Consider the following 22,635-nt stretch of genomic DNA (forward strand, 5'->3'; position numbering starts at 1 on the left):
GGAGCAGGGAATGTGGACAAGAAGGACCCTTGTGCAAGGCAGCCGAGCCTGGGTCGGGGAGAGCAGGACCCCAGTCCTGGCCTCTCAGTGAGCACCACCCCTACCCTGAGCCCTGGGCTGCCCCAGGCCTTCTGTCTCGGGAGCAGGAGGTGTGTGGGGCCTGGTTAGGATCCCAGACTCACGGATACTTCCTTCCCCACACAGCATCATCCTAGCAAGCAAAGTCTTCAAAGAGGCTCCCCCGGGGGCCGTGAGGGTGGTGATGGTTGGGAAGCAGACTGCTAGCCCCCCCACCCTCAGCATGCCCCCGGCCTGGACAGGGACTCTGTAAAATGGAAAGGGGATGGCACAGTGGTCAAGCCGTGTACTCAAGTCTCAACCATGACTTTTCCTTCTCTGGGGTGCCTTGGAAACTTTCAGGAAGTGGCCCTGGAGAGAGGGTGCTCTCCAGGTTGGGAGGAGAGCAGATGACTCACCTGTTCCTTCAGCTCCTGCAACCCTAAAGTGGAGATGCCCCCAGTGGATGTCCTCAGTGGGGTCTTGGGCCGTCGCCACACCCTCTTGAGTCGATCCCAGGAGACCTTGCAGGTCAAGGTTGAGGTATAGAAGGGTCTCAGTTATAGGACCTGGTGCCTGGCAACCCCTCTTCTAGGGGTCCCCATGCCCCAATCCAACCTCTTCAGAGCCAGACCCACAGGTACTTCTAGAACTCCGAGCCCACTCCCCAGCCAGACCAGCCCACCCGGGAGCCGCATCCACTCACTTGGCCTTTCCTCCGCGTTCTTACCTCATAGATGTAGTCAAGGATCTCCAGTAAGGTAAGGATGCTCGCCCCAATGAACAGGCCCATCTGTCCCCCAAGGTCCCCTGAAGAGCAAGAGGGCAGGGTCAGTGGGAACAGGCTGGGCTGATTCACACGAGTCGGGGCAAGGGTCAGGGCTTACCCCAGCAGGGCTGACAGGCCATAGGCTGCTCGCCTGCTCCATGGCTTCAGAAGTTAGGGCCTCAAAAAAGACATCCAGGACCAGGAAGTTCTCCCTAGGGGACATGAAATGACACCTGTGTGGGGCTGCTGGTCTTGAGGAGACAACCGGCAGGGGTATCCTCCTCAGTCTAGCTAGCTGATCCTGATCTAAGACCCCTGTGCTGGGGAGCTGGTGACCTCCGACTCCCAAAGGGAACTAGGTTCAGCTGTGTTGGCTCTGTGGTCTTGTTGTGGTTGTTCTGCTTTGTTTTTCTGAGAAAGGGTTTCAGGTAGCCCAGGCTGGCCTGAGGAGAAAGACATAAATGGGTCTAACACAATGCAGTGGCGGGGGAACGTGCAAGGAGCTGTGGCAGCTCAGACGTGGACTGGGAAGGGTTTTCCCAGAAGTGGACCAGGATGTAACTTGAAGGATGGCAGTTAGGAAGATTGTGATTGGCGTTCTTGGCAGGAGACCCAATGTACACAAAGAGGCGGCTCAGTCTCAGTCTCTGCTGTGTCCCAGGCCTGCTGAAGGGCCCTCCACACAAAGCCCATCTGTGGGCATGTCTTACCGTATGTAGGTCTCATTGCGGTTGTACTTCCTCGCCAGATACCTGGCTGAGCCCCTGTTGGGGATCTTGACCATGGAGATCTCTTTGCCATAGCGAGTCAGGTTGCATGGGGTGGGGCAGAAGCATGGGCCCTCAGAGCCTCCGCCCAGGGAATCTGCAACACAGAGACATCAGCTGCAGTGAGGAGGGTGGCCCCCAGGCCCAGTGGCTGTAGGGACAGGCACGAAGTCTATCCTGAGCTAGCAAAAAAAAGGGCCAGATCTGCCATCTTCTAATACTGGCTGGGGTCCCCCTCAGACCGACCCTAAACTACCCATGACAGCAGCACCTCCACAAATCTCTCCCTCTGTCCCCAGCTCCCTGGGACAAGGTGGTCCCAAGACTCAGAAGGTAAGAGCATATCTGCCAGAATTAGTCAACATGAGTTCTCAGACACACGAGGAGTTAAGGGAAGGATGCTGGGATGGAAGGGAGGGAAATGAGGGATGGATGAATGGACAGGATTCACACGTGATACACTAGGATGCTCCCCAGGAGGCTGCTGATCCCTTGACACCTTTGCCCTCCAGCCTGTGGTCAGGCAGGTCAGGAAGTAAATAGGGCAGTGGTATCTGTTTCTCCAGTTTCCAGCCACAGATGGGCAGGGGCTGCATTCTTCCTCTTGTGTCACACTGCCCCCAGCCAGTCCTCTCAAACAGCCCTAGGTGTTCTCTGTCTCTCTCTGTCTGTCTGTCTCTCAGCTCAGTGATGCTTCCTTCCTTCATTCCTTCAAGCCCAAAAGTGAAGGCCCCCTGGTGTTGCTAATCTTGGGAGCTCTCACCGCACCTGTGGTTCCCTTTCCAGCTGCTACATCTGTTCCTTCGTTTAATTTTCTTTACTCACGCACTTGATAGGTGCCGGTGATACGGGGAGATCGTGGTATACCAGCCTGCTACCCCCAGCATCTCAAGTGCCTCCACAGAGGCCCATCACATCTAGATTTCTGCAGCGAGCCCCTGGCTGATCTACTCTGCATCCCACCCACTCACCTTTTCTGCCTTGCCCTAAGGCCTTGTTGGCTTCCCAGAACCTCCCTCTTCTACTTTCTGCTCCCTCCCTTGACCTCTCTCTCCAGCCATACTGACCTTTGGGTGCCCTAGACAAATCATGTTTTCTCTAGTCACAAGATATTGGTGACATGGGACATGCTATCCCTACTAAGTAGAACCAACCCTTCAAATCTCTGCTGATATGTGGCTTTCCATGTAGAATCCTCCCTGCCTTTCCAGAGTGGGGCTATGTGTCTCTCCCCAGGTCCTTATAGCACCCTTGAGATACCCCTATTCAAGAACTGTTAGTTGGTTAGCATCTGTCCTCAGTAAGTGTTCATGGGCAGGCTCTTGGTCCCTCACTTTTACCTCTCAGAACATGTGACTAGGTCTAGAGAACTGAATCAATCAGTTGATTGTTTAAAGGGTTATTGGGCGGTGGGTGGATGGATGGATGAGCAAGCTACAGATCAGGTGAGGCCTGTGGAAAGATGGGGTTGTTTTACCCATACTAGCATATAGCAATATACTTTTTCCTAGGGCCTTAGCGAAGTCATTTTACTTTCTCAGAGAGAGAGGGATGGAGAGGAGAGAGGGTGGAAGGATGAGAAGGAGAGAGGGGATGGAGGGGGGAGAGAGGAGAGCGAAGAGAGAGAAGAGAGAGAAAGGATGAGAGAGGAGAGAGAGAGGAGAGCGAGAGGAGAGAGAGGGGAACGAGGAGAGAGTAGAGAGAGAGAAGAAAGAGAGAGGAGAGAGAGAGAGAGGGAAGAGGAGAGAGGGAGTGGAGAGGAGAGACAGGAGAGAGAGGAGAGAGAGGAGGGAAGGGCAGAGAGAGAGAGAGTTCATTGGCAAGGACTGAGAGATGGAAGCCCAGCCCTTCACTCCCGGTCTTGGATTCTCTGCAATATCACCCCATGGTCTCTCACCACTTACCCAAGTGTCTGAACCTGCAGAAGCCCTTAGACCCGCCCCCCTGAGGTGTGAGAATCAGCTCAACCTTAGCAAGACCTGACCTCCCAGACATGTTGGAAGGATAGGCGAGAGGACGCAGAGGAGAAGAGCACACGGAGGGGTGAGGAGTGGTAAAGAGACACAGAAGGGGAAAGGCAGCACACACCCAGTGTGTGGTCGGCACATTCAATGTAGATATTTGGCGGGGCAGATGGTCTCATTGCCTGAAAGGAGAGAAGAGTATTTCTGAGATCCACAGCCTTTTCCCTACTCCTTTACCACCACCACCCACGTGGGCACCCACATATATGCCTGTTTTGCACATGTACATAAGAGATCAATGTCCTACACACTCATACATAAAAACTGAAATTGTTTTTTTCATTGTATAACATATGCGTCTAATCATACACTTGCTTACACAACCATGTGTACGCTCTTAAGTTCATGCACACAACCCCAAGACACATATACACACATATATACTAGCATGCACACAAGCATGCAAATTCATGCATTCCCAAGCATATGAAAACATGTATAAATATCCAGACATACACCTGAGCACATGCGTATGAGTGTAGACATGTGTACATATTGTACACATGTTTCGGCTCCTGGGATCTCAGGAGCCCAGAAGCGTGGCACCAAAGACGGGCTGGAGGTGCCCACCTGGCATGTGCACCATCCGGCAGTGGCAGCGCTGCAGCACGGCCTCCTTTTCACAGCGCAGTCGGCAGGCAGACACACTATAGGCGGAGTAGCCCTGCAGCTCAGGCTCCCTGAGCTCGCTTTCTGCCCGGCAGTTGCCCCAATGCTGGGGCAGATAAGTTAGCTGCAGAGATGGGGCATGACAAGGTCAAGGCCAAGCGTGTCAGTTAAGGCCAGTCCTCTAGTGTCAATAGCCCCCGGCAGGGGTTAAGGGGTTGGCAGACTGGGTGCCTGCAAGGCAGGCCTGGCCGGCATCCCTTCAAAAAGAGATTTTCCCTGTGCCCAGGCTGGGCCTAGCTGGGGATGCTCACCCGCTGTTCCTGGCAAGACACAAAAGTCTGGAAGCTGGGGACCAACCAAACCCCAGCTGATGGATGTAGGGAGGCTCCTCCTGGCTGTGGATCTGCACCCGGATACCTGCCTCGAATGACGTCTCATCTGCACAGCAAGAGACCAGAGGAGGACCGCTTCAGAACCTACTCCCAGGCAGAGAGCCAGACCCAGGCCCCCACCCCTGAGTTGTGCCCTTATCCCTTCCCTGCCTGCGTACTTGTCTCCCTCCATATGGGTAGGTATTCCTCCTGCTGGATGTCTAGCATGATCTCCAGGCCACTACCCATGCCACCTGCCCGGCTGGGCAGTGAACTCTGAGGATCCGCATTGAAGGTGTAACACTTCCCATAGCGAGTGTAGACCTGGAGGGAGACAGAATGTATCAGTAACAGAACCTTGGGGTTTTTTTGTATTTTGGAAGGTCTCACTGTGTGTAGTTCAAGCTGGGTCTGCTCCTCCCCAAGGCCTTGCAGCACCCCAGGAATTCCCCTAACCAAGAGCTTGTTGCACTGTGTGAACAAGAGCTCCCATGTAGCTGGCCTTGAGTTCGCAATCCTCTTGCTCTAACCACACAAGCCCTGAGAATACAGGTGTGCACCACCATGCCAGGCTCAGACTCTTGCTATTCCCCCAAGCCTTGCCCTCCCACCACTGAGTAAAGGGTCCTCCTATTGCTACTTAGTTTTTTTTTTTTTGGTTAGGATCTCTAAAATCTGCATCTTCCCCACTCCCGTAGCAAATTCAACATGTTCTCCACTTACTTGTTCCCCTTCATCCATCCTTTCCTTCCGTTCTCCACACAGCAGTCAAAGCACGCAAGCCAACCAAGTGCCCCTGCCAGATTTTATCTGTAGCTTGCGCATCAGCTATAAACCTCAGGGACACACAATAAAACTTAATTTATTCTTTGTGCGTGTGTGCACTTGTACCCAGTGTGTGCATTCGGGTGGAGACCAGAGATTTAAGTCAGGCATCCTCCCGGTCACCCTCACCTACCTTATTGTGGAGACAAAGTCTTTCACTGAGCTAGGCTGGCTGACCAGCGGACTCCAGCGATCCTCTCGTCTCTGCCACCCCAGCACTGTGGGGATCACATGTCCCAGTGCCCAGCTTTTTACTTGAATGCTGGAGATCAGCGCCCTCATGCTGTATGGAAGTCCTTCATCCACTGAGCCATCCCCCAGCCTCAGTAAAACTTATTTTCAAACTAACACTTGATAGCTTCTCAGTTCCCAGAGAATGAAGTCAGACTCTTTCCCTCGCCTTGAAGTTGCCCTTCAGCATGACCCTGGCCCCCTCTTCTGCCTCGCCACTCCTGGAACGGTGACAAACTCAAGCATCAGATACTCCTGTTTACCTCAGACTTGGTTGTCGTGCCCCCTCCAGGAGTGGCAGAGCCGGCTGTCCTGCAAGCCCTGCTCAACTCACACCCATGCTCGCTCTGTAAAATTGTTCAGTACATGAATCAAGACCTGAGACCTTGCTCATCTGCTCATTTCGCTGTCCGCTGACCATGCCCTCCACTAGAGAGCAAGTTGTACAAAAAGCAGAGAGCCTGCCTGGTGTCCCCTATGCTCGTCCCATTGTGGGGCTTCATAACCGTTTCCTATCCAAAGCCCAGCTCGTGTCTCCTCGATGAGCATTCTTCCCAAAAACACCAGATGGCGCTGGTGACCCAAAGATGAAGGCACAGGCTCAGCCTGGGGTTTTAGTGGCTGCCTAGAGTCTCTGAGCAGCTGGAATGAGAGAGCTACCTGGATTCTAGTTCCCCCCTGCCAGGCTCACCCCACAGAGATGTGCCCCTGGGTGTCAAATCTATCACAGGCAGCACCTTCACTGGAGGCAAGGGGTCAGTGTGCTCCAACACTCCCCCCACCCCCTTTCCTGGGAACGCACGTGTTCACACTGTAAGAGCTGAGAAGGGGCCTAAAAGTGGTATGGAGGGAAATCTCAGCCTTGACAGCCAGCTGGAGAGGCTGAAGGAAGAGGCTGGGCTGAGAGCTGGGAGGTGTGGACTTCTGAAGCAATCCGAGGGGGCCCTCTAGGGATATCTTGAGGGATGGAGTTCTTTCTGTCTTCCCTCTCTAGTGAGTTAGCTATCTGCAGCTCCAGCAGTTCCCCACCCCATCCACCCCCACCCCTTGCCCAGTACTTCCTTCACCCAAACTGATTTCTGAGACAAAAAATTACGCACAACAGGCACCTTGACATTTACAAACATGAAAACATCTACTGCTATGCCATGTCGGTCCACCCAGGAACTCTGATTTTAGATGTGTTTGATGACCTTGGTTTCAGAGAAGAGAACAGAAGCTCAGAGAGGTGAAGTGACTCTAATGAGGCCACACAGCTGGTGATTGGATGGAACTCATGGGGATGCAAAGCTCCAGCCACTCCCATAATTCATTGCTTTCACCCTCCCACCCCAGACCACCCAGCTGCTACCTCAGGATGGAAAAAGATGGGATGTGCCTCCTACTGGACCTTCCTTTCCCTTGCTCCTCTTTCCCCTCAGCTCCGTTCCTCAGCCCCTTCCTCTCGGTGTCTTCTGCCTTTCCGTTCCTCGCCTCTCCCTCCCCAACTTCTGGGTTCCCGTCCTTGTCCCCATCTGTACCACTTCTGTCTCCACTTGTACCGTCCATCACAGCCTGTGCCTGTGGAGCATCATGGGGACCTCGTGGGGTGGGTATCCACAGACACCTTCAATCGTTCAAAGTACCCCCAAGTACGTTAGGTTCTGTGCTTAGTCCAATTGAGCCCTCACAACTACCCTGAGGGTGGTATTGCTACTCCTCATTCAGCAGATGAGAAGACAGAAAGTCAGAGAATCGGAACCAGCTTGCAGAGGTCTCCAAGATTAGTGCTTCCCAGATGTCATTTTGCACCCAGATCCCCTTTGTAAAGTGCCACTTCTGCTTGAATACATAGAGGTAGATGGTATCCCTGGAATGAAAATCTGTGTTTCTACAAACCTGCTGATCCATGCACCGCGCAGTAAGTAGAAAGGTCTGGTTGAACAAGGCATGGTGGCACAGGCCTGTAAATCCAGCAGCTCCGGACCAGTGCAGGGGCGCTGTAAATTCATGGCCTGCCTGTGCTACAAACTGAGTTCAAGTCTAGCGCCAGCAACTTAGTGAAGCCCTGCCTCGAAATAATGAGTGGAAGGACCAGGAATATAGCTCAGTGACAAAGTGAGTGCCTGTTGTGGGGGAGCTCTGTGTCCCATCTCTGGTGTTGAAACGGAAATAACTGAGAAGATACACGAGTCAAGCAAGACAGGTTGGGCCTAGTCATGGTCTCTTGGGACATGGCTGTGGGGGAGAACATGAAGTGGGCTGAGTACAAGACTCCTGTCTCCCTAGTGATAAGGGAAGGGCAGGACACAGGGAACATAGAAGTTCCCAACCATCCTCCTTTTTCAGGCCCAAAAGACGCTGGAATCAGTTCCTGCCAACTCAGCCAGTTTGAGTGCACGCTTGCGTTGACGAGGGAAATGATGCCCCCAGACTATTGAGGGAAACCCGGGTGCTGTGTTGGCTCACTCGTGTCTGCCCAGCAATGACAACAGATCCTCTCTGAAGCTTAGCCCACACGCGCAGGTCTCCAGTATGCCTAAAGTGTGAGGTGGGGTTCCTGCTTCCTTCCCTCTTGGCATTTCCAAAGTGTCAAAGAGATCAGCAGATCAGAAGGCGGGGGAAGGGCAACGGAGAAAGGCAGGAAGGCAGACATGATCAAACCAAACATCCACCATTTTGTCCCAGATCAAATTTTCTTTCTTCTTTTTGTCTTTCTTTTTTTTTGTTTTTTTTTTTAGAATTTCATTACACTTGAGTTATGTGTCTCACAGAGACTCCACCTGCCTCTGCCTTCCCGAGCGCTGGGCATTAAGGCGTTGTCCACACCCACACCAGCAATCGGGTCTTTTGATATATTTTTCTCCTTGGAGCCTCTACAGAAGCCACATGAGGGTAATTATTGTTGCCCCCCCGTGAAGGATGAAGGAACTGGAGCTCAGAGAGGGAAAGTGACTTGGCTAAGTGTGCACAGCCAGCAAGGGGCAGTGATTTGAACCAGACGGAACCCCATGTACAATACAATCAGTCCTTGTGGAATACCCAGTGTCGGCTCAGGGAATGAACGACGCTCCCTGGATAGAGCAGGACTGTAGGTTTGCATTTCACCACATGTACACAGACGCGTGCTGCTGGACAGTGAGTCTAGCCTCCTGCTCAAACCTAGCCTGGGAGGAGGTGGATTGCCTCCTGAGCTGATGAAGTGGTTGGATGGGGGCAGAGAGTGACAAAGAAGGTGTGTGAACGCCGTTCAGGCTCAAAGGCCACCTCTACCGAGAATGGACAGGCCAGGCTGTCAGGACTGGGCCACCTGCACAGCCTGGGTCAAGCCCTACTGCTGAGAAGAGCACGTCGTTGCCCCGGAGACAGTCGCTGGCCCGGGCATTGGTGGTGGGTAGTCAGGCCACTAGCTCCTAAGTGACAGAATTCTGGTGGCAGCCACAGCCCACAGCTTCTTCCATGGAGACGGCACGGCTGTTTAGCCACAAGGTCCCAACTGGCTCGGCCACTGCTCCCCTCTCCATGGACTGGCCTGAAAGGGGGGATGTGTATACAAGAGTTGAGAGCCTAGGGGCCCAATCACAGAGAGGGTTGGCACCCCAGCCAAGAAGTGTCCTGATGGGTGGAAGGGCCATCCTCTAGATAAACCTCAGCTTGTATGTCTGCCCATTGGGGCTTTGATCCTGTCAAAACCCTAACACCTCTCTAAGCTTGGCTTCCAACCGCATGCTATCAGCCCTAGCTGGAGTGTTGTAACCTCTTGGAACCTTCCCCTGAGCTGGAAGTGGATGGACCATAAACAGGACACCTAGGTTCCCCTCCGCCAGCTTCTCTAGCCAGCCTTCTACTGCTCCCGACCATCTTCCCAAGCGCTGGCCTGAGTCCCCTGCCTGTTTTCCTGATCTGTCTATCTCTCCACGTTCTAGCTCCCTGGTCTGTCTACCTTTCAGAGCACCCTGCCAGGTGTCCCTCTGGCTCAGTTCCCTGCTTCTAGCCATTGGACAGCTTGTTAATCATCTGAGCATCCCTCTCTCTCCTATATCCTAGATGCTGCTTGGTTCTTGGTCCCTTGCCCTCTCTGCCTCTATCCTATTTGCTTTTCTCTCCATCCTTGCATGTGAGTATTCAGTTTCTATACCTTGTCTTCCTCCTAGATTTTACTTTGGACCTGAGGTTACGCAGATGTCCTCCCTATTCTATTCTCCGCTCCCCCACACACACACACCAACCCGCCCCCATCTTCCCGAGACAATGATCAGGAGCTGGAAGAGATCTGTCCAGAGCTTGCTCCCCTGAGCGATGGCTTCTCTCTCAGCCCTCTGAGCTCCATCCATCCACAGCTCCCATTTCCCAAGATAGCTTTCTCTGCCTGGCTGCTGGCTTTCCCCCCTCAGCCCTCCCTAGCACCTCTTCCTCCCTGTAGCCACAGAGCCCACAGGGTTAATAGCCAATTAGTAGGGCCAGGGCTCAGCTATGTGGGAGAAGGCCCTGGGCCTCCAGGAGATAAGAAGCAGCCAGAAGCAGCAAGGACCAGGCAGTTAATCCCATAGCTAATCTGCAGCCTGGGCTTTATCTCCACCGCCTTCTGGGCATCCAGCTTCTGCCAAGACCCCAGCACCTCCCTCCTAGCTACTTCTCTGTGGATGGTAACCCCTCTCCTTTATCCCTCTGCCCTCTTCTGTGAGGCCCATCTTTATGCCTCCTTCTTAGGTGCCCTGGAATGAACTCCCCTTCATCCTGCAGTACTCTGGAGTTCACTGTGGACCAATCGAAGGGGTTGGACATATCTTCATCCAGCCATGACTAGCACTCTGGGTGGAAAAGCTCCTAAGCCATGACTTCACTCAGGGCTGACCCAGGATCCAGGTTTGGTGCTTTATCCTCTATCCTCTCCAGGAGTAGGGGAAGAAAGTGCCAACTCAAAATGCTTGAATGTCTGTGCTGGTCAAAGTCTTGGGATCACTCGGCCCAACCCCTCATTGAACAAAAGCTGAAGCAGAAGCCCAGAGATGCCAGCTCCATGTCCAAAGGCACACACGGAATAAGATCCAGAACTATATCCCAGCCTGCCTCCCCCCAGCCAGTGCACACAAGGAATAAGACCCAGAACTATAACCCAGCCTGCCTCCCCAGCCAGTGCACACAAGAAATAAGACCCAGTGCTATATCCCAGCCTGCCTCCCCAACCAGTGCACACAAGGAATAAGACCCAGTGCTATATCCCAGCCTGCCTCCCCAACCAGTGCACACAAGGAATAAGACCCAGCGCTATGACCCAACCTGCCTCCCCAGCCAGTGCCAGCATTCTTCGCTAATTTTGTCACCTCCATGGGAGTCAGTAGACTCTGAATCTAGCTGCAATCTACCTCCGACAGCCTGTAACCTGGGTTGGTGATTTTCTGACTTTTCCGAACCTCAGATTTCTCTTCTGTCAAATGGAAACCTTCCAGAAAATTTCTGTCTGCCTTGTTTCATGGGGTAGTTGTAAGTCTGAAAGGAGAAGACAATAGCAAGCCCAAGGGCAAGCACCTGTAGTCCCAGCTACTTAGGAGTCTGAGGCAGGAGGATTGTTTCCACCCAGGAATTTTGTGGCAACACAGTGAGACTCCCCTCCTTAAACAAACAGACACTGGTAAAGTGCAGTCATGTGCTTGACACTCCAGCATTGGTTGTGATGCTGGGAATGGATACAGGAGCCTCAGAACATGGGGGAAGAGGAAGAGTTTGGAGCCTGACATGGTAGAGTTGAAACCCCACCTCCTCCTGCACCTTAACAAACAACTGGAGGCAGTGATCAAGAGCCGGATGCCGGACAATCTCTTTCCGCCTTGGTTTGCACCTCCATAAAAGGCAACCAGATATTCTTCCTCCTCGGGTTGGGACTGCAGATGAGAGATAAATCCCCAAGTGATGCCTGGCAGGCACTCAGAGAAGGGGGCTGACCTCAGGAAGGGAGCTTCCAGCCTCGCAGCACAGCTGAACAGCTTTGGTTTTGGATTCCCACTGGGCCCATCTTCACGGGGCATTCTGCCTCTTGGTAAAGATGTCTGCCCTTAGGAGCTGATCAGCATGGAGCTTTTTCCGAGCAAAATGCACAGGTTCTGAGACCTGGCTTTTCCAGCAGAAGAAGGCTCAGCCTGGCTTGCCGCTGGGACTTGTGCTTACTGAACGCTACGGGATTCAGATTCACTCATTTAACCTCCCTGATCCTCTACTTTTCATCTGCGAAATGGGGAGACAATCAGGTACCCTCCAAAGTTGGCATGAAAGAAATAACATAACATGTTAGCAACAACTAATTTTCTGAATGCCTACTATGAACCAAGCACAGGTTTGAGTGCTTTACATAAATGATCTCTTTAATGCTTGGGAACAAAGTGACAGACATTATTTCCATTGTCCCCATTTCACAGACAAGATGGTGGAGGCACAGAGAGGGTAAGAAACTTAGCCAGGGTCACATGATGTAGCAGAGCAGAGAATGGTGGGTACTGGAACAACCCATGTGTCAAACAGTATTCCACGAGCTTTTACAATGTGTCAGTCACTGGTGCTGGGGATACAGTCCGGAACAAAACAGTCGATCTCGAGGAGTTTGCTGTCTGACCTGAAAGCATGCATCCATTCAAAAAGTGTTCGCTGGGCACCGACACCATGCACCAGGCATATTCAAAGTGGCGGGTCAACAAGAAAGAACAGAACACACAAACCTAACAATCACACTATAGATACTACCGGCTGTGGGCCATGCTGGGATGGACATCCCAGCCAAGGCCACTGCTGATGCAACAGGGGTTTGGTTCCAGTTGGATGGGGAGTGAAAGCATCTTGGAATAAGCTGGCTGGCCCACCACTCCGGGAGGACAGCAGATGGACTTAGGGAAGGCACTCTATTTCCCCCCTTCCAATAGGTCCGACAGTAGGAGTGTACCCTGACTGAAGTTCCCAGTGCCCAAAGCCACCCTCCTGGTTTTCAGGGATCCTTCCTCCAAGGTGCATCTGGGAATGGTGGTAGTGTCTGTTCAAATGTAAATGTGAGAACCATGGTGGATGGGAAAGAGAACTGGCTAAGGCCTGGTGGCCAGAGCATAGGAGCGGGGGCACAAGGAAATGGAAGTATGAAATGAGGAGCTCAGGGGTGCTTCCCAAGTGGGTGAAGGAGGGACTCCAGGACCCAGGTAAGCAGTTACAACACCTGTTCCTGGGCAGCCATTGCCTAAGCATTGGACTCCAGACAGAGTTTTGCAGGTGATAATGTTATTAATTGGTAACTAGTCCTTCCCTGGCATCCCCCACCGCTCGATGTAAACAAAGCTGTTTCACACTCACAAACAGTTTCACACTCACAGTTGGTGGGCGGGAGTTTTCAATTCCAACAAGACTTGGGGAGACCTGGGGTAGTAGTAGTGGTGGCGGTGGCGGCGGTGGTAGTAGCAGTAGTAGTTTGTGTGTGTGTGTGTGTGTATGTGTGTGTGTCCTCTGAACCAGTGGGTGGGTGCCATCAGGAACGCCTGTCCTAGTCGCACTTCTGGCAACGCAGGCCTAGCTGCCCGCGCAGCACCACGAGGCCGCACCCATGGGCCACGCTCCCCGCTGACTGCCTCTCCTGCGGGGCAGGCATCCATCACCGAGCAGCGCCCTCCCTCCGTCTCCTTCGGCCTCCTCGGCTCTCCTCCCTGGGTTCGCCTCATTTGCATTCCCTCGGCTCCCGGCTCCTCTGCAAAGTGACCTCCGTGCGCACAGCAGCGCCAGAGGCTTCCACCGCGGAGGGAGACACCGTCGCCCGTCTCCCGCTGCCCGCTGCGGCCCGGGAGGCGATCAAAGGGGCGGGTGCTGGGACGGTGCAGACAGGAGTAAACCGAGCTGGGGGACCAGGGCTGGGCGTGGCCAGTGAGCCTGGGAACTGTGGATAGACCTGGTGCTGGGGCGGCGCTGTACGGCTTGAGTAAGATTTGAACCCGCGACCTCTGTCTCTAGCCCAACTGGAGTGAAATGTGGAGGTCTAGGGAGCTGGGCCCTAGAAATGAAACCTCCTTTTGAAACCAGAGGCTCTCAAACACTTCAGTCTCCACTTGCAACCCAGCTAGGGAGAGGCCTGCTCCACCGTGCAGTACCCCAAGAGTCTCCAACCCTCCCTGGGGTCTGCCAGGTATCCTGCCCCACTCCCCTGGCCAGCTAAGCTGCCTCCCCCACCCCCCGCTTGGTATTTACACCTTTCACACATTTGTAAGCTATTATCCTGTCCACGCTTAGTCACCGCTGAGCCAAGCGCCACGGATTTAGCTCCTTTAATCTTTCCTCCTAAATCAATCCTCCATTTCCCCTTAATCATCCCGTGGCTCCTCTCTGAACTCTCGCTGCTGCCTCGCCTGCCGCAGCCTATGCCTATCTCTCTGGAACTGCTTCCCCCTCCAACCCAAAGCGGTGTCCCAAGGGCACTGTGAACATTTAGGGGGTGGACTGGATATTCAGTCTGCTACCCCCCGTTTGGGAGCCAAGGGAAGACATGCTGGCATCCTTGGCCTTTTCTAGAAGACACACAGCATTAGACCTTTGCTGTTCTCAGCCTCAGACTCTTTTGTCTTCCTGCCTACCCCCACAGCACGGGGTGGGATACTCTAAAGACCCTAAGCCTCTGTCACAGCCCACCGAACACAAAAACTATGACAACAAAATGCACAACAATTCTCTTAGATGAGATTGTCTTCTGCCTGCCATCGCTCGTGGAGCCGGCTGTCCCCACCTGCTTGGTCCAGGTGCTGAAAAGAAGTGGATGCAGGAGAGCCAGGAAGGGCAGAAAAAGCTGATCTTTCTCCCACCTGAGGTTGCTCTCCTTCCTCCTCCTCCTCCTCCTCCTCCTCCTCCTCCTCCTCCTCCTCCTCCTCCTCCAGGGAGGCTGCCCATCTCTCCTGGACCATCCTCGTCTCCGTTCCCACTCGCTCCACTCCCTGTCCAGGGGTGGGTCCAGGAACCTAGAGGGTGGACTTGCTTTAGGATCTCTAGGACCCTACATACAGGTTTCTTATCCTTTCTTCCCCTCACCCAGACCTAGGTCAGGCAGCCCTGCTCTCCACCACAAGAGGGGGCAGGTTCCTCCTGGAAGCCCAAGGACAGGGCTGGGGGGGGGGTCCATAAAGAGGCTAGGAGGGGTGTGTATGGGGGCCATTTCTTCAGATGCTAATCAGCATCTTCCAGCAGGGAGAGGAGAAGCTGAGTTGATAATGAGCCCCAGCTCGGGGCTGATTCCTGATTAATGAAGAGGCCACAGGGCTTCTGGAGTGGGGCCGGGTGGGGCATGCCTCTCATGACCCTCCCCATTGCCCTTGGAGACCAACCCTCTCAGGAGGCTTTCCCCCAGCACTTCCCTCCGGGCATAATTCCCCAACAGTGCCTACCAACTTCATTGCCAATGCAGCCAGAGTGAGAGCGCCCCCTCCAGGAGGTCTCAAGGAGCAGCAACCATTGCCAAGTAAGAGGTGTGCAGTACCCTTCTGGTTTCTTCAGTCTGAGCTGTAGGCACCCTACAGGGTTGTTAAAACCAGGGAACTTTTTATTAAAAGAACTAGATTTGGAGGTTCATTTGACATCACAGAAGACTACAGTTAGCTAGAAACGAGGCTGAGACCCTACCCTTCACTGTATTGCTCTCACTGACTCTACCTGCCTGGCTCCCCAAGGCAGGAGCAGCCCTCAAACAGGTGCTCACTAAATGTGCACAAGGGTCACACCTCAGGGTGATACATAATGGGACTGTAGGGGCAGAGGACCGGATGGGAATTCAGGCAGAATTAACAAAGTTCATCTGGTATATAAAAGGCCTGGACCAACGTCAGAAGGAATGGCCCCCCTTTCTAGAGCCAAGGGGATATAGGAAAGGTCTGGAGCTGGAAAGTGCACATGGGATAGCCCTTCCTGTAGACAATGGCAGGGGGTCAGAGGAAGAGCCTGCCATTATTGGCCGGGCTGCAGCACTAGACAAGTGCAGGGATGAAGGAAGGATGGAAGGAGGAGATTGTTGAAGAGCCCCAAAATGGGAGTCAGGGTAAACAAAGTAGAGGCTTGCATCAAGTCCTCCTTGCCTCAGAGCTGTCCTGGGTAGCGGATGGGGAGGGCTGTGAGGGAGGGGAGGGCAGGGGGGACTGCCCAGCTGGAAGAGGCCTTGTCTAATTGTGCCTGATTAGTAGAGAGGAAGAGAACAGGGCGAGTGATTAATAGTCACGGCAGTCACCAGCGTGTGGGGAAGGAGGATTGGGAGGGGGAGGGAAGCATGATGAGGCCAAGAAGGGGATGGAGACCGTAAGGTACCCCACAGGGCCTCCTACCCTTCTAGGGGCTGTATGTACCTTTTGATCCTGGGGAGTCCTACAACCAGGAGCTGGGACCTGCCCTACTCCCTGAGGGATTCCCTCCTCCTTCCTGCCCTCAATGTTGAGGCAGGGGCAACAGAGAGAAAAGACCAAGGTCATATTTGCTCTATGGGAAAAGAAGTATCTGCATCTCACACGATGCCTTCAGACACCCAAAGCTTCCAACCCCCAAACACCGGCCCCATCCCTCAGTTTAACCTGGAACTTTGGCTTGACTTCCCAATCACAGCCCACAACACATCACCATACGTATATCCTTTAGTCCATCAGTAATTCTAGCCCTGCCTCAGGCAGCCATCCGAGCCTTATTCACCAGTATGTTGTCCAAGACAACATGCATTAGTAGCACATGCCAACTCACATTTCAAATGCGCAACAGTCATGCGTGGCTAGGTACTACCGTGTTGGACAATACAGGACATAGGACGTTTCCGTCACCACAGAAGGTTATGGTCTAGTATATATGCACATATGTACGTATACATGCTTGCTCAGGAGGACTATCCTGCAGAGGGGGAGAGTGAGAGTCAAGGGCTACGGGGCGGGGGGACTAGGGGATGGAGAGCAGTGTCGTTCTGGAGCAGGAATCAGAAGCCATCGGGTGATGCTGAGCACAGTGAGGTTAAAAGACGGTCAGGAGCCAAGGTGGTGGTTGTGTTGTGACAGCTGACGCCTGTGAAGTGCATACTGTGTGCGTGCCAGGGCAAGTGTGCTAAACTCTTTTCGGACATGTTGCGCTCCACAACCTCCCCATAGCCTAGGTTGCTCATGGGGGCATTTCTCTTTCCTCGAGGCCACGGAATTGAACAAGAACTGAGGTTCAAGTCCACATGCTCAGATGGCTCCGGAACTCTCGCTTGGTGTACAGTCCCACCCCCCCCCCCGCTGAGAGGGAGACGCTGCCTTTTAGAACCACCTTTGCTGCCTTTTAGAACCACCTTTGCTTGCGTTGCGCAGACCAAGCAATGAAGGCCAGGCAGAAAGCGACTGCCTCCTACCAAGTCGACTGGCTGTGAGTGAGCCATGATGGGGGAGGTGGAACTGGGGTTTGGCACAGAGTTGGGGGACAGTGGAATCAAGAAGGAAGGAAAGAGCCCTCTACAATGGGGTGGTGGCGAAAGTCTGAGGTGGGAGTGGGCTGGTGTGGGGCTGAGTGGATGAGTAAACAGATGAGAAGAGCCAGGGGCCAGCATGGAGGATGGGGTGTGGAAAAGCCCAGCACCCTCAGAACCTTGCCCTCTTCTCTCCTTTTTTCTCTCCTCTTCAAACCCTCAGGCGGGCTGCCTATCTTTTAAGCTTCCCCAGCCCTCTTTTAGCCCAGAGTGGCCTCTCTCTCTCTCTCTCTCTCTCTCTCTGAACTCGGACCTCTTACCAGCCATGCACCCCATCTGGCAATTAATCCTGGCACCTTATGACATTGCTTGCATGGCTGATTAACTCTTGCATGGTTGCTTAAGCTTTTGAGCATCCCCATCCCTGTTCTTCCATAAGACTGAAGGCATCCTGAGGGCAGGAGCTGAAGGACTAGGGCTTCCCCTTCTTTGCTGTCCCCCATAGGTCCTGGCAAGGAACCCCACATGTGTAGGTACACAGGGCAGCATTCTGAGTGGCTGACTCGGGCAATATGAAGGGATATTTGGGAGCTTGTTGGGAGTGTGAGAGTGATTTCACTGGTACCAGAAGCCAAGAGCAGCAAGCACTTAGGGGACTGGGGGATGGCGGGCACCATTACCCAGAAGTAAAAATTAGGCTGAAAAGTGACATTTATTAACCTTGGAATTCAGGAGGAAAGGTCACAGCAGAGTGGGGAGTGGGAAGGAGGGAAACAGGCAAAGTCAACAGAAAACACATAATGGTCACCTTGCCGAAGGCCTGTCTGTCACGGCCACGTGCACATTTCCACACCCCTTACTCCCTGGACAGGTGCTACCCCAACTGGCTCACATTCTCATCTCCCTCAACCAACAAGACCCTCAAATCCCCATCGCCCTAGCCCACATCCTACACCAACAGAGCCTCATTATGACCCCATGTCCACCCCAGAGGACCTTTGAGTCTTCATTCCCCTTCTCCAGTCTCATTCGGGAAAGGCATCCCATCTTCTCCCTCGTCAGGGGCCCCAGCCCAGTTCTTAGCTGTCACTCCAGGCCCAGGAGGAATTACATGCAGCAGGCTGGGGATGGGTGTGGGCAGGAGTCTGAGTCTAGGCTAGGGTGGGCATGGGAGAACAGGAACCCCAAAGGGAATTCTGCCCACCCAAGTGCTTGCTTTGCCCCACTTGTTCTGATGTTCTTGGGACAGCCCCACAGCAGAGATCCACAAGCTTTGACCTCCCTGTCCAGTGTACCAGAGGACCTAGGGAAAGCTATCCTTGCCCGCCCCCAGCTTCCCTAGTCATCCTCAGGATGCCAAGGACTCTCAGCTTAGATTAAGGGAATCCCTGCCCTTGTCTTCTCTGGACACCTTATCCTTACAGAGACCTTCTGTCACCTAACCTTCACCCCCTAAGTGCCCCCTGTCTTTCCTCCATTGATGTGTGTCATCGTTACCCTTCCCTTTTCCTGCCCACCCCAACAGGAGCTAAGACACAAACTCAGGGACACAAAGACCCCATTGATTTCTGTCCCAGCAGCACTTGCTGAGGCTGAGTTCCTCCCCACCCCCATCACAGAGGGGAGAGACTGCAAGACAGGAGTCCTGTGGACCCCAAAGGCCACCCTCACATTCCACACATCACCTCCTTTTTAGGGACTCTCTCAGCTCTGGTTTTGGAAAGCAGTATTTCATTTTCCTAGAAGACAATGTTTAGCTAGACAACAGGCTGGTATTCCCTAATTCCGCTTCTGGTACAATCTCCTCCCTTCTGCCCCTCTTTTCAAGTTAATTCCTCCCACCCACCGAACCCACCCACACAACCCAAAGCAAGAGGCCCTAGACACTGCAGACATGGTGGGGCCAGGAACCTGGTTGGTGCATGTTTCCTGGTAACACTGAGGCAGTGAGGGAAAGCTTGTGGGTAAGGAGCTAGGCTCTTAAGGGAGAAAGTACCCATTGCCACTGGGCACCAGGTTGACACCACACATTGGCTCATATGCCAGGCAACAGTCACAAGGACAAAACCCTCACACACACATAAAGATAGACATCAACTGGGGACTGGGGACAGGCTTCTCAAGCACACTGTGAATAATAGCTGTGAGAGTGGGTGAAAGGAACCCCTGATAGAACCTGAACGAGTGCAAGACCACACCCTGCACACTCACACACCTAACTGTGGGAAGTGTGCAAGCATAGCAGGCAGAGCTGAAACTCCACTTCTGGTGAGGGTACATGTGTGTGTATTCACGTACATGGAGGCGATGGTGACAGTTGTCTCTGCATGGAGAATGGAGGGAAGAGGTTGGGATAGATTGGGGGGTAGTGTCAGGAGCTGGGATGACATCCCAAGCACGACCCCATCCTTGGCAGCTATGAGCTGGGGTACAGGCATGGAATGAATAGCTCTCTCGGCGTGTGGGTGTGCAGGTGTGCATATGGGTGTGTTGACAGGGACACTGATGTGCATGACGGGGAAGCATGCAAGGAAACTGTCCCTGAGCCGTAGGAGTGTGTGTGTTCATGTGCCAGCTCCGAGGGTGAGTTACGTACATAGAGGGAATGAGTGGTTCCCAGTGTGAGAGTCAGAGCCAGGCAAGGGAGCAGCAGGAACAGGGGCTGCAGGGGGTGGGGGCACTGGCAAGCAGGAAAGACCAAGGGGAGCATGAAAGAGGGATGTGTGAGGGCGGCTGTGAAGGGGTGTGTGTGAAAGACAGGGAGAGACGGAAGAGACTGGCACCCAGTATACACGAAGACCGTCTCCATCCAGCTGGCTGGCTGGGCCAGCTCCCCAGAAGGCAGCCCTGAGTCCTTCCTTTGACAGGGACACCTCTCCCCTCTAGCCACCCTCTCCCCCCCCCCCAGTCACTTTCATTTGCTGGGAAGAAGAATCCAGTAGCCCCCCGAAGAAAAAGAGAACAAGAGCAAAGTAGCGTTCAGTTTGCCTGGCCTTGGGATGAAGACCAGCTTCAGGCCCTGGGCTCATCCCCAGGAGTGGCCCCGGCCCCCAACCTTGAACACTGCAGCAGCAGCAAATGCAGAAGAGGAGCTGTACCACTGAGGGTAAGCCCTTCTGAGCATCCGCTGCTCCAGGGCTGAGGAGCCAGAGGGAAACACCAGCTGGGGGAGACACGAGGCCTGCCTCTGGTGGCAGAAGGAAGGGAAGCCCTGTTGAGGATGCCCTCGAGTACCACCACCCTCCTCCCCCACTCCAGCCTCTGGCCATGCCAGGTTTAGGTGGCCGAGCTAGTAGAACTCACCACGGAGAAGTTGCTGGCAGAGCAGCGGTGCCCACTGAAGTTGCAGCTCTTGAGCATGTCAGCAAGCTGGTGGCCAGTGCGGTTGAGGATGTCTACCATGTCGGGCTCTGGGTAGCGAAGGCCAGCCGCACGGTGCCCATCCCGGTCTTTGGGGGGCAGCCCTGTCAGATTGGCCAGGTGGAAGATATCAGCATCGCTGAGTGCTGAGTGCCGGAAGCGGTTGATGTTGCAGAGGGTGACAGCCGGGAAGCCCGCCACTGGGGCTGGGGCAGCAGGGTCCATGGCTACCAGGTGAGGCCGGGTCAGGTAGCCCCTGGCCAAGCTGGCTGCCTGGTATAGGAAGGCAGCCAGTGAGGTGAGTAGAGCCAGTGCCCAAAGGGTTCTGCGCAGTCCATGGGGGCCTGGGGCACAGGCCCGGCCCAGCCCATGCAGAGTGCTGGTGCTGGCAAAGGTGGCCAGGTCCCGAGGGGCTGTTGGCCCCTGAGCAGCCCCCAGGAGGCTCTGCTCATCCCCTGCCTCCTTCTCCTTGGGTTTTGCATCCTCCTCAGCAAATTTGATTTTGCACACAATCTCGATCGGCATCTGTCCCCGGCTGCTGGGACTGGCCAGAGCCTCTCACTGCTACTGTCCCTCCCTGGACAGCAGCCCTGGTGCCCTCCGGAGTGGTGGTGGCGGCAGCGGCTGCTCTTCTAAACTCAGGGCAATCAGGAGGAGGATGTGGGAACAGGGTGGGGGCCCGAGGTGGGGGGCGTCACTCCACTCCCAGCAGCTCCGCAGCCCCGGTGCTGCCTCTGCCGCTGCTGCCCTCTGCTGCTGCTTGTCTCTCTCCTCGATCGTCTCCTTGTGGCTTCCCTTATCAGCACCAGCACAGCTGTCAGCCCTGCGTGTGTCCTGCGAGCAAGCGAGTGGGAGCGAGGGAGCAAGCGCTTGCTCCGCCACACCGCGCAGCCCCCAGCCGCTCCGCTCAGCCTGTGCTCTGGAGCCCACCCCCGGTGCTTAATAATTCAGGACATGTCAACAGCGTTTCACCGTCGGGCACTGGCACGGGAACCAGGAGCCAGGCCAGGGAGGGAAAATCCCCGCCCCTACCCCAGTACCAGGATGGAGAGCCCAGGGTAGGGGTGCTTCTGAAACCTCGCTGTACCTTAGTCAACCTGTGGGGGCCCATGAGAGTCCAGTCTCAGGCCATTCGGGCATTTGCCGTGCTCAAGGTGCTCAGTCCACTCCTTGACACTTTTTTCTGGACCACACCCCAGGAAGGGCCAATCAACTCTGTCCCCTAGCTCCTGGCTTCCCTGACTCCTGACTCCAGCCTTCGGCTGTCTCACTGCCACCAATCGCAGCAGCTTCCAGAAACTCCTTGAGAGAGCCACCTTGTTTGAAATGAGGGAGGGGAGGAAGGGGAGGGCGGCAAGATTAAGAGAAAACTGTGGCTTCACTCAAATTCTCCTTCCCTAGAGCCTTGCTGATTCCAACACCCACCACACCCCTACCCATCGGGGGGGGGGGGGCCACTGGCTCCTTTTCTCTGACTTTACCCCCATTCCAACATTCTTGTGATTGGAGCCGAGGCTGCCCTGGCTGTCCTGCTCATCTGGGACCACTTTACTAGCTTATGGTCTCCAAGTCCCTTGCTATGTATGGCCGGTGCTTGGAGAAAAGGAGGGAAGCTGGAGGAGCCAGGCCAGGAGCAAAGAACTCAGAGGCAGGGGAGACGGAAGTGAGGAGCAGCGGGGAGGGGCTATTAGAGGGAATGGGAGGATGAATGGGGGCTTCAATGGAATCGTTGCTAAGGGTGCCCTGTCCCCTGGCAGAACCAGGTAGGGAAGCCCTTGCAGACTGCTATCTGGGAGGCGGAGTCAGACACATGGGCCATCCACCACAAGAGGTGGAAGCCCCTCTGTGCTCACCAGGTGTGTGGGGGGAATACGTTGGTTACCTCCTACTTGGGTAAGTAGCAAGAATAGTCCACTTGTGCACCCTGGGGGGGTCGTGTGAAAATGTGAATCCCTCCATGTGGGGAAAGACACTTGTCCTGGGGGAAAGGGGGGCTGATTAATCGGGGCGCTAATGAGCAGCAGGGAGAGGAAGCTCAGAGGGGAGGGGGAGGCAGCTCCATCGATCCAAACCGCGGAACCAGCAGCCTGAAAAAAAAAAGTGAGGAAGGGAATCGATACTGAGGGAAACGGCAGCTGCTGGGGATTAGAGCCCGAGGTCCACGCGCTGCCCAGCGGCCACCCCTCCCCTGCGCCAGGCTTGTCCCCCGCAGTCTCAGCCTGGC

General features: G+C 54.4%; 1 protein-coding gene across 1 annotated transcript; it reads right to left on the reverse strand.

Moving 5' to 3' along the window:
• Window positions 1-211: 211 nt before the first annotated feature.
• On the reverse strand, window positions 212-20,936 carry Asic4 (acid sensing ion channel subunit family member 4). The gene is given in 13 exon segments (XM_038339978.1): window positions 212-325; window positions 477-581; window positions 788-867; window positions 919-976; window positions 978-1,038; window positions 1,537-1,690; window positions 3,682-3,721; window positions 3,723-3,739; window positions 4,188-4,350; window positions 4,538-4,572; window positions 4,575-4,664; window positions 4,777-4,921; window positions 20,355-20,936. Coding segments are annotated over 13 exon segments (1,644 nt in total).
• Between the last annotated feature and the right edge of the window lie 1,699 nt (window positions 20,937-22,635).

Source organism: Arvicola amphibius, chromosome 8 (assembly GCF_903992535.2).
Source record: "Arvicola amphibius chromosome 8, mArvAmp1.2, whole genome shotgun sequence".
Classification (NCBI taxonomy): domain Eukaryota; kingdom Metazoa; phylum Chordata; class Mammalia; order Rodentia; family Cricetidae; genus Arvicola; species Arvicola amphibius.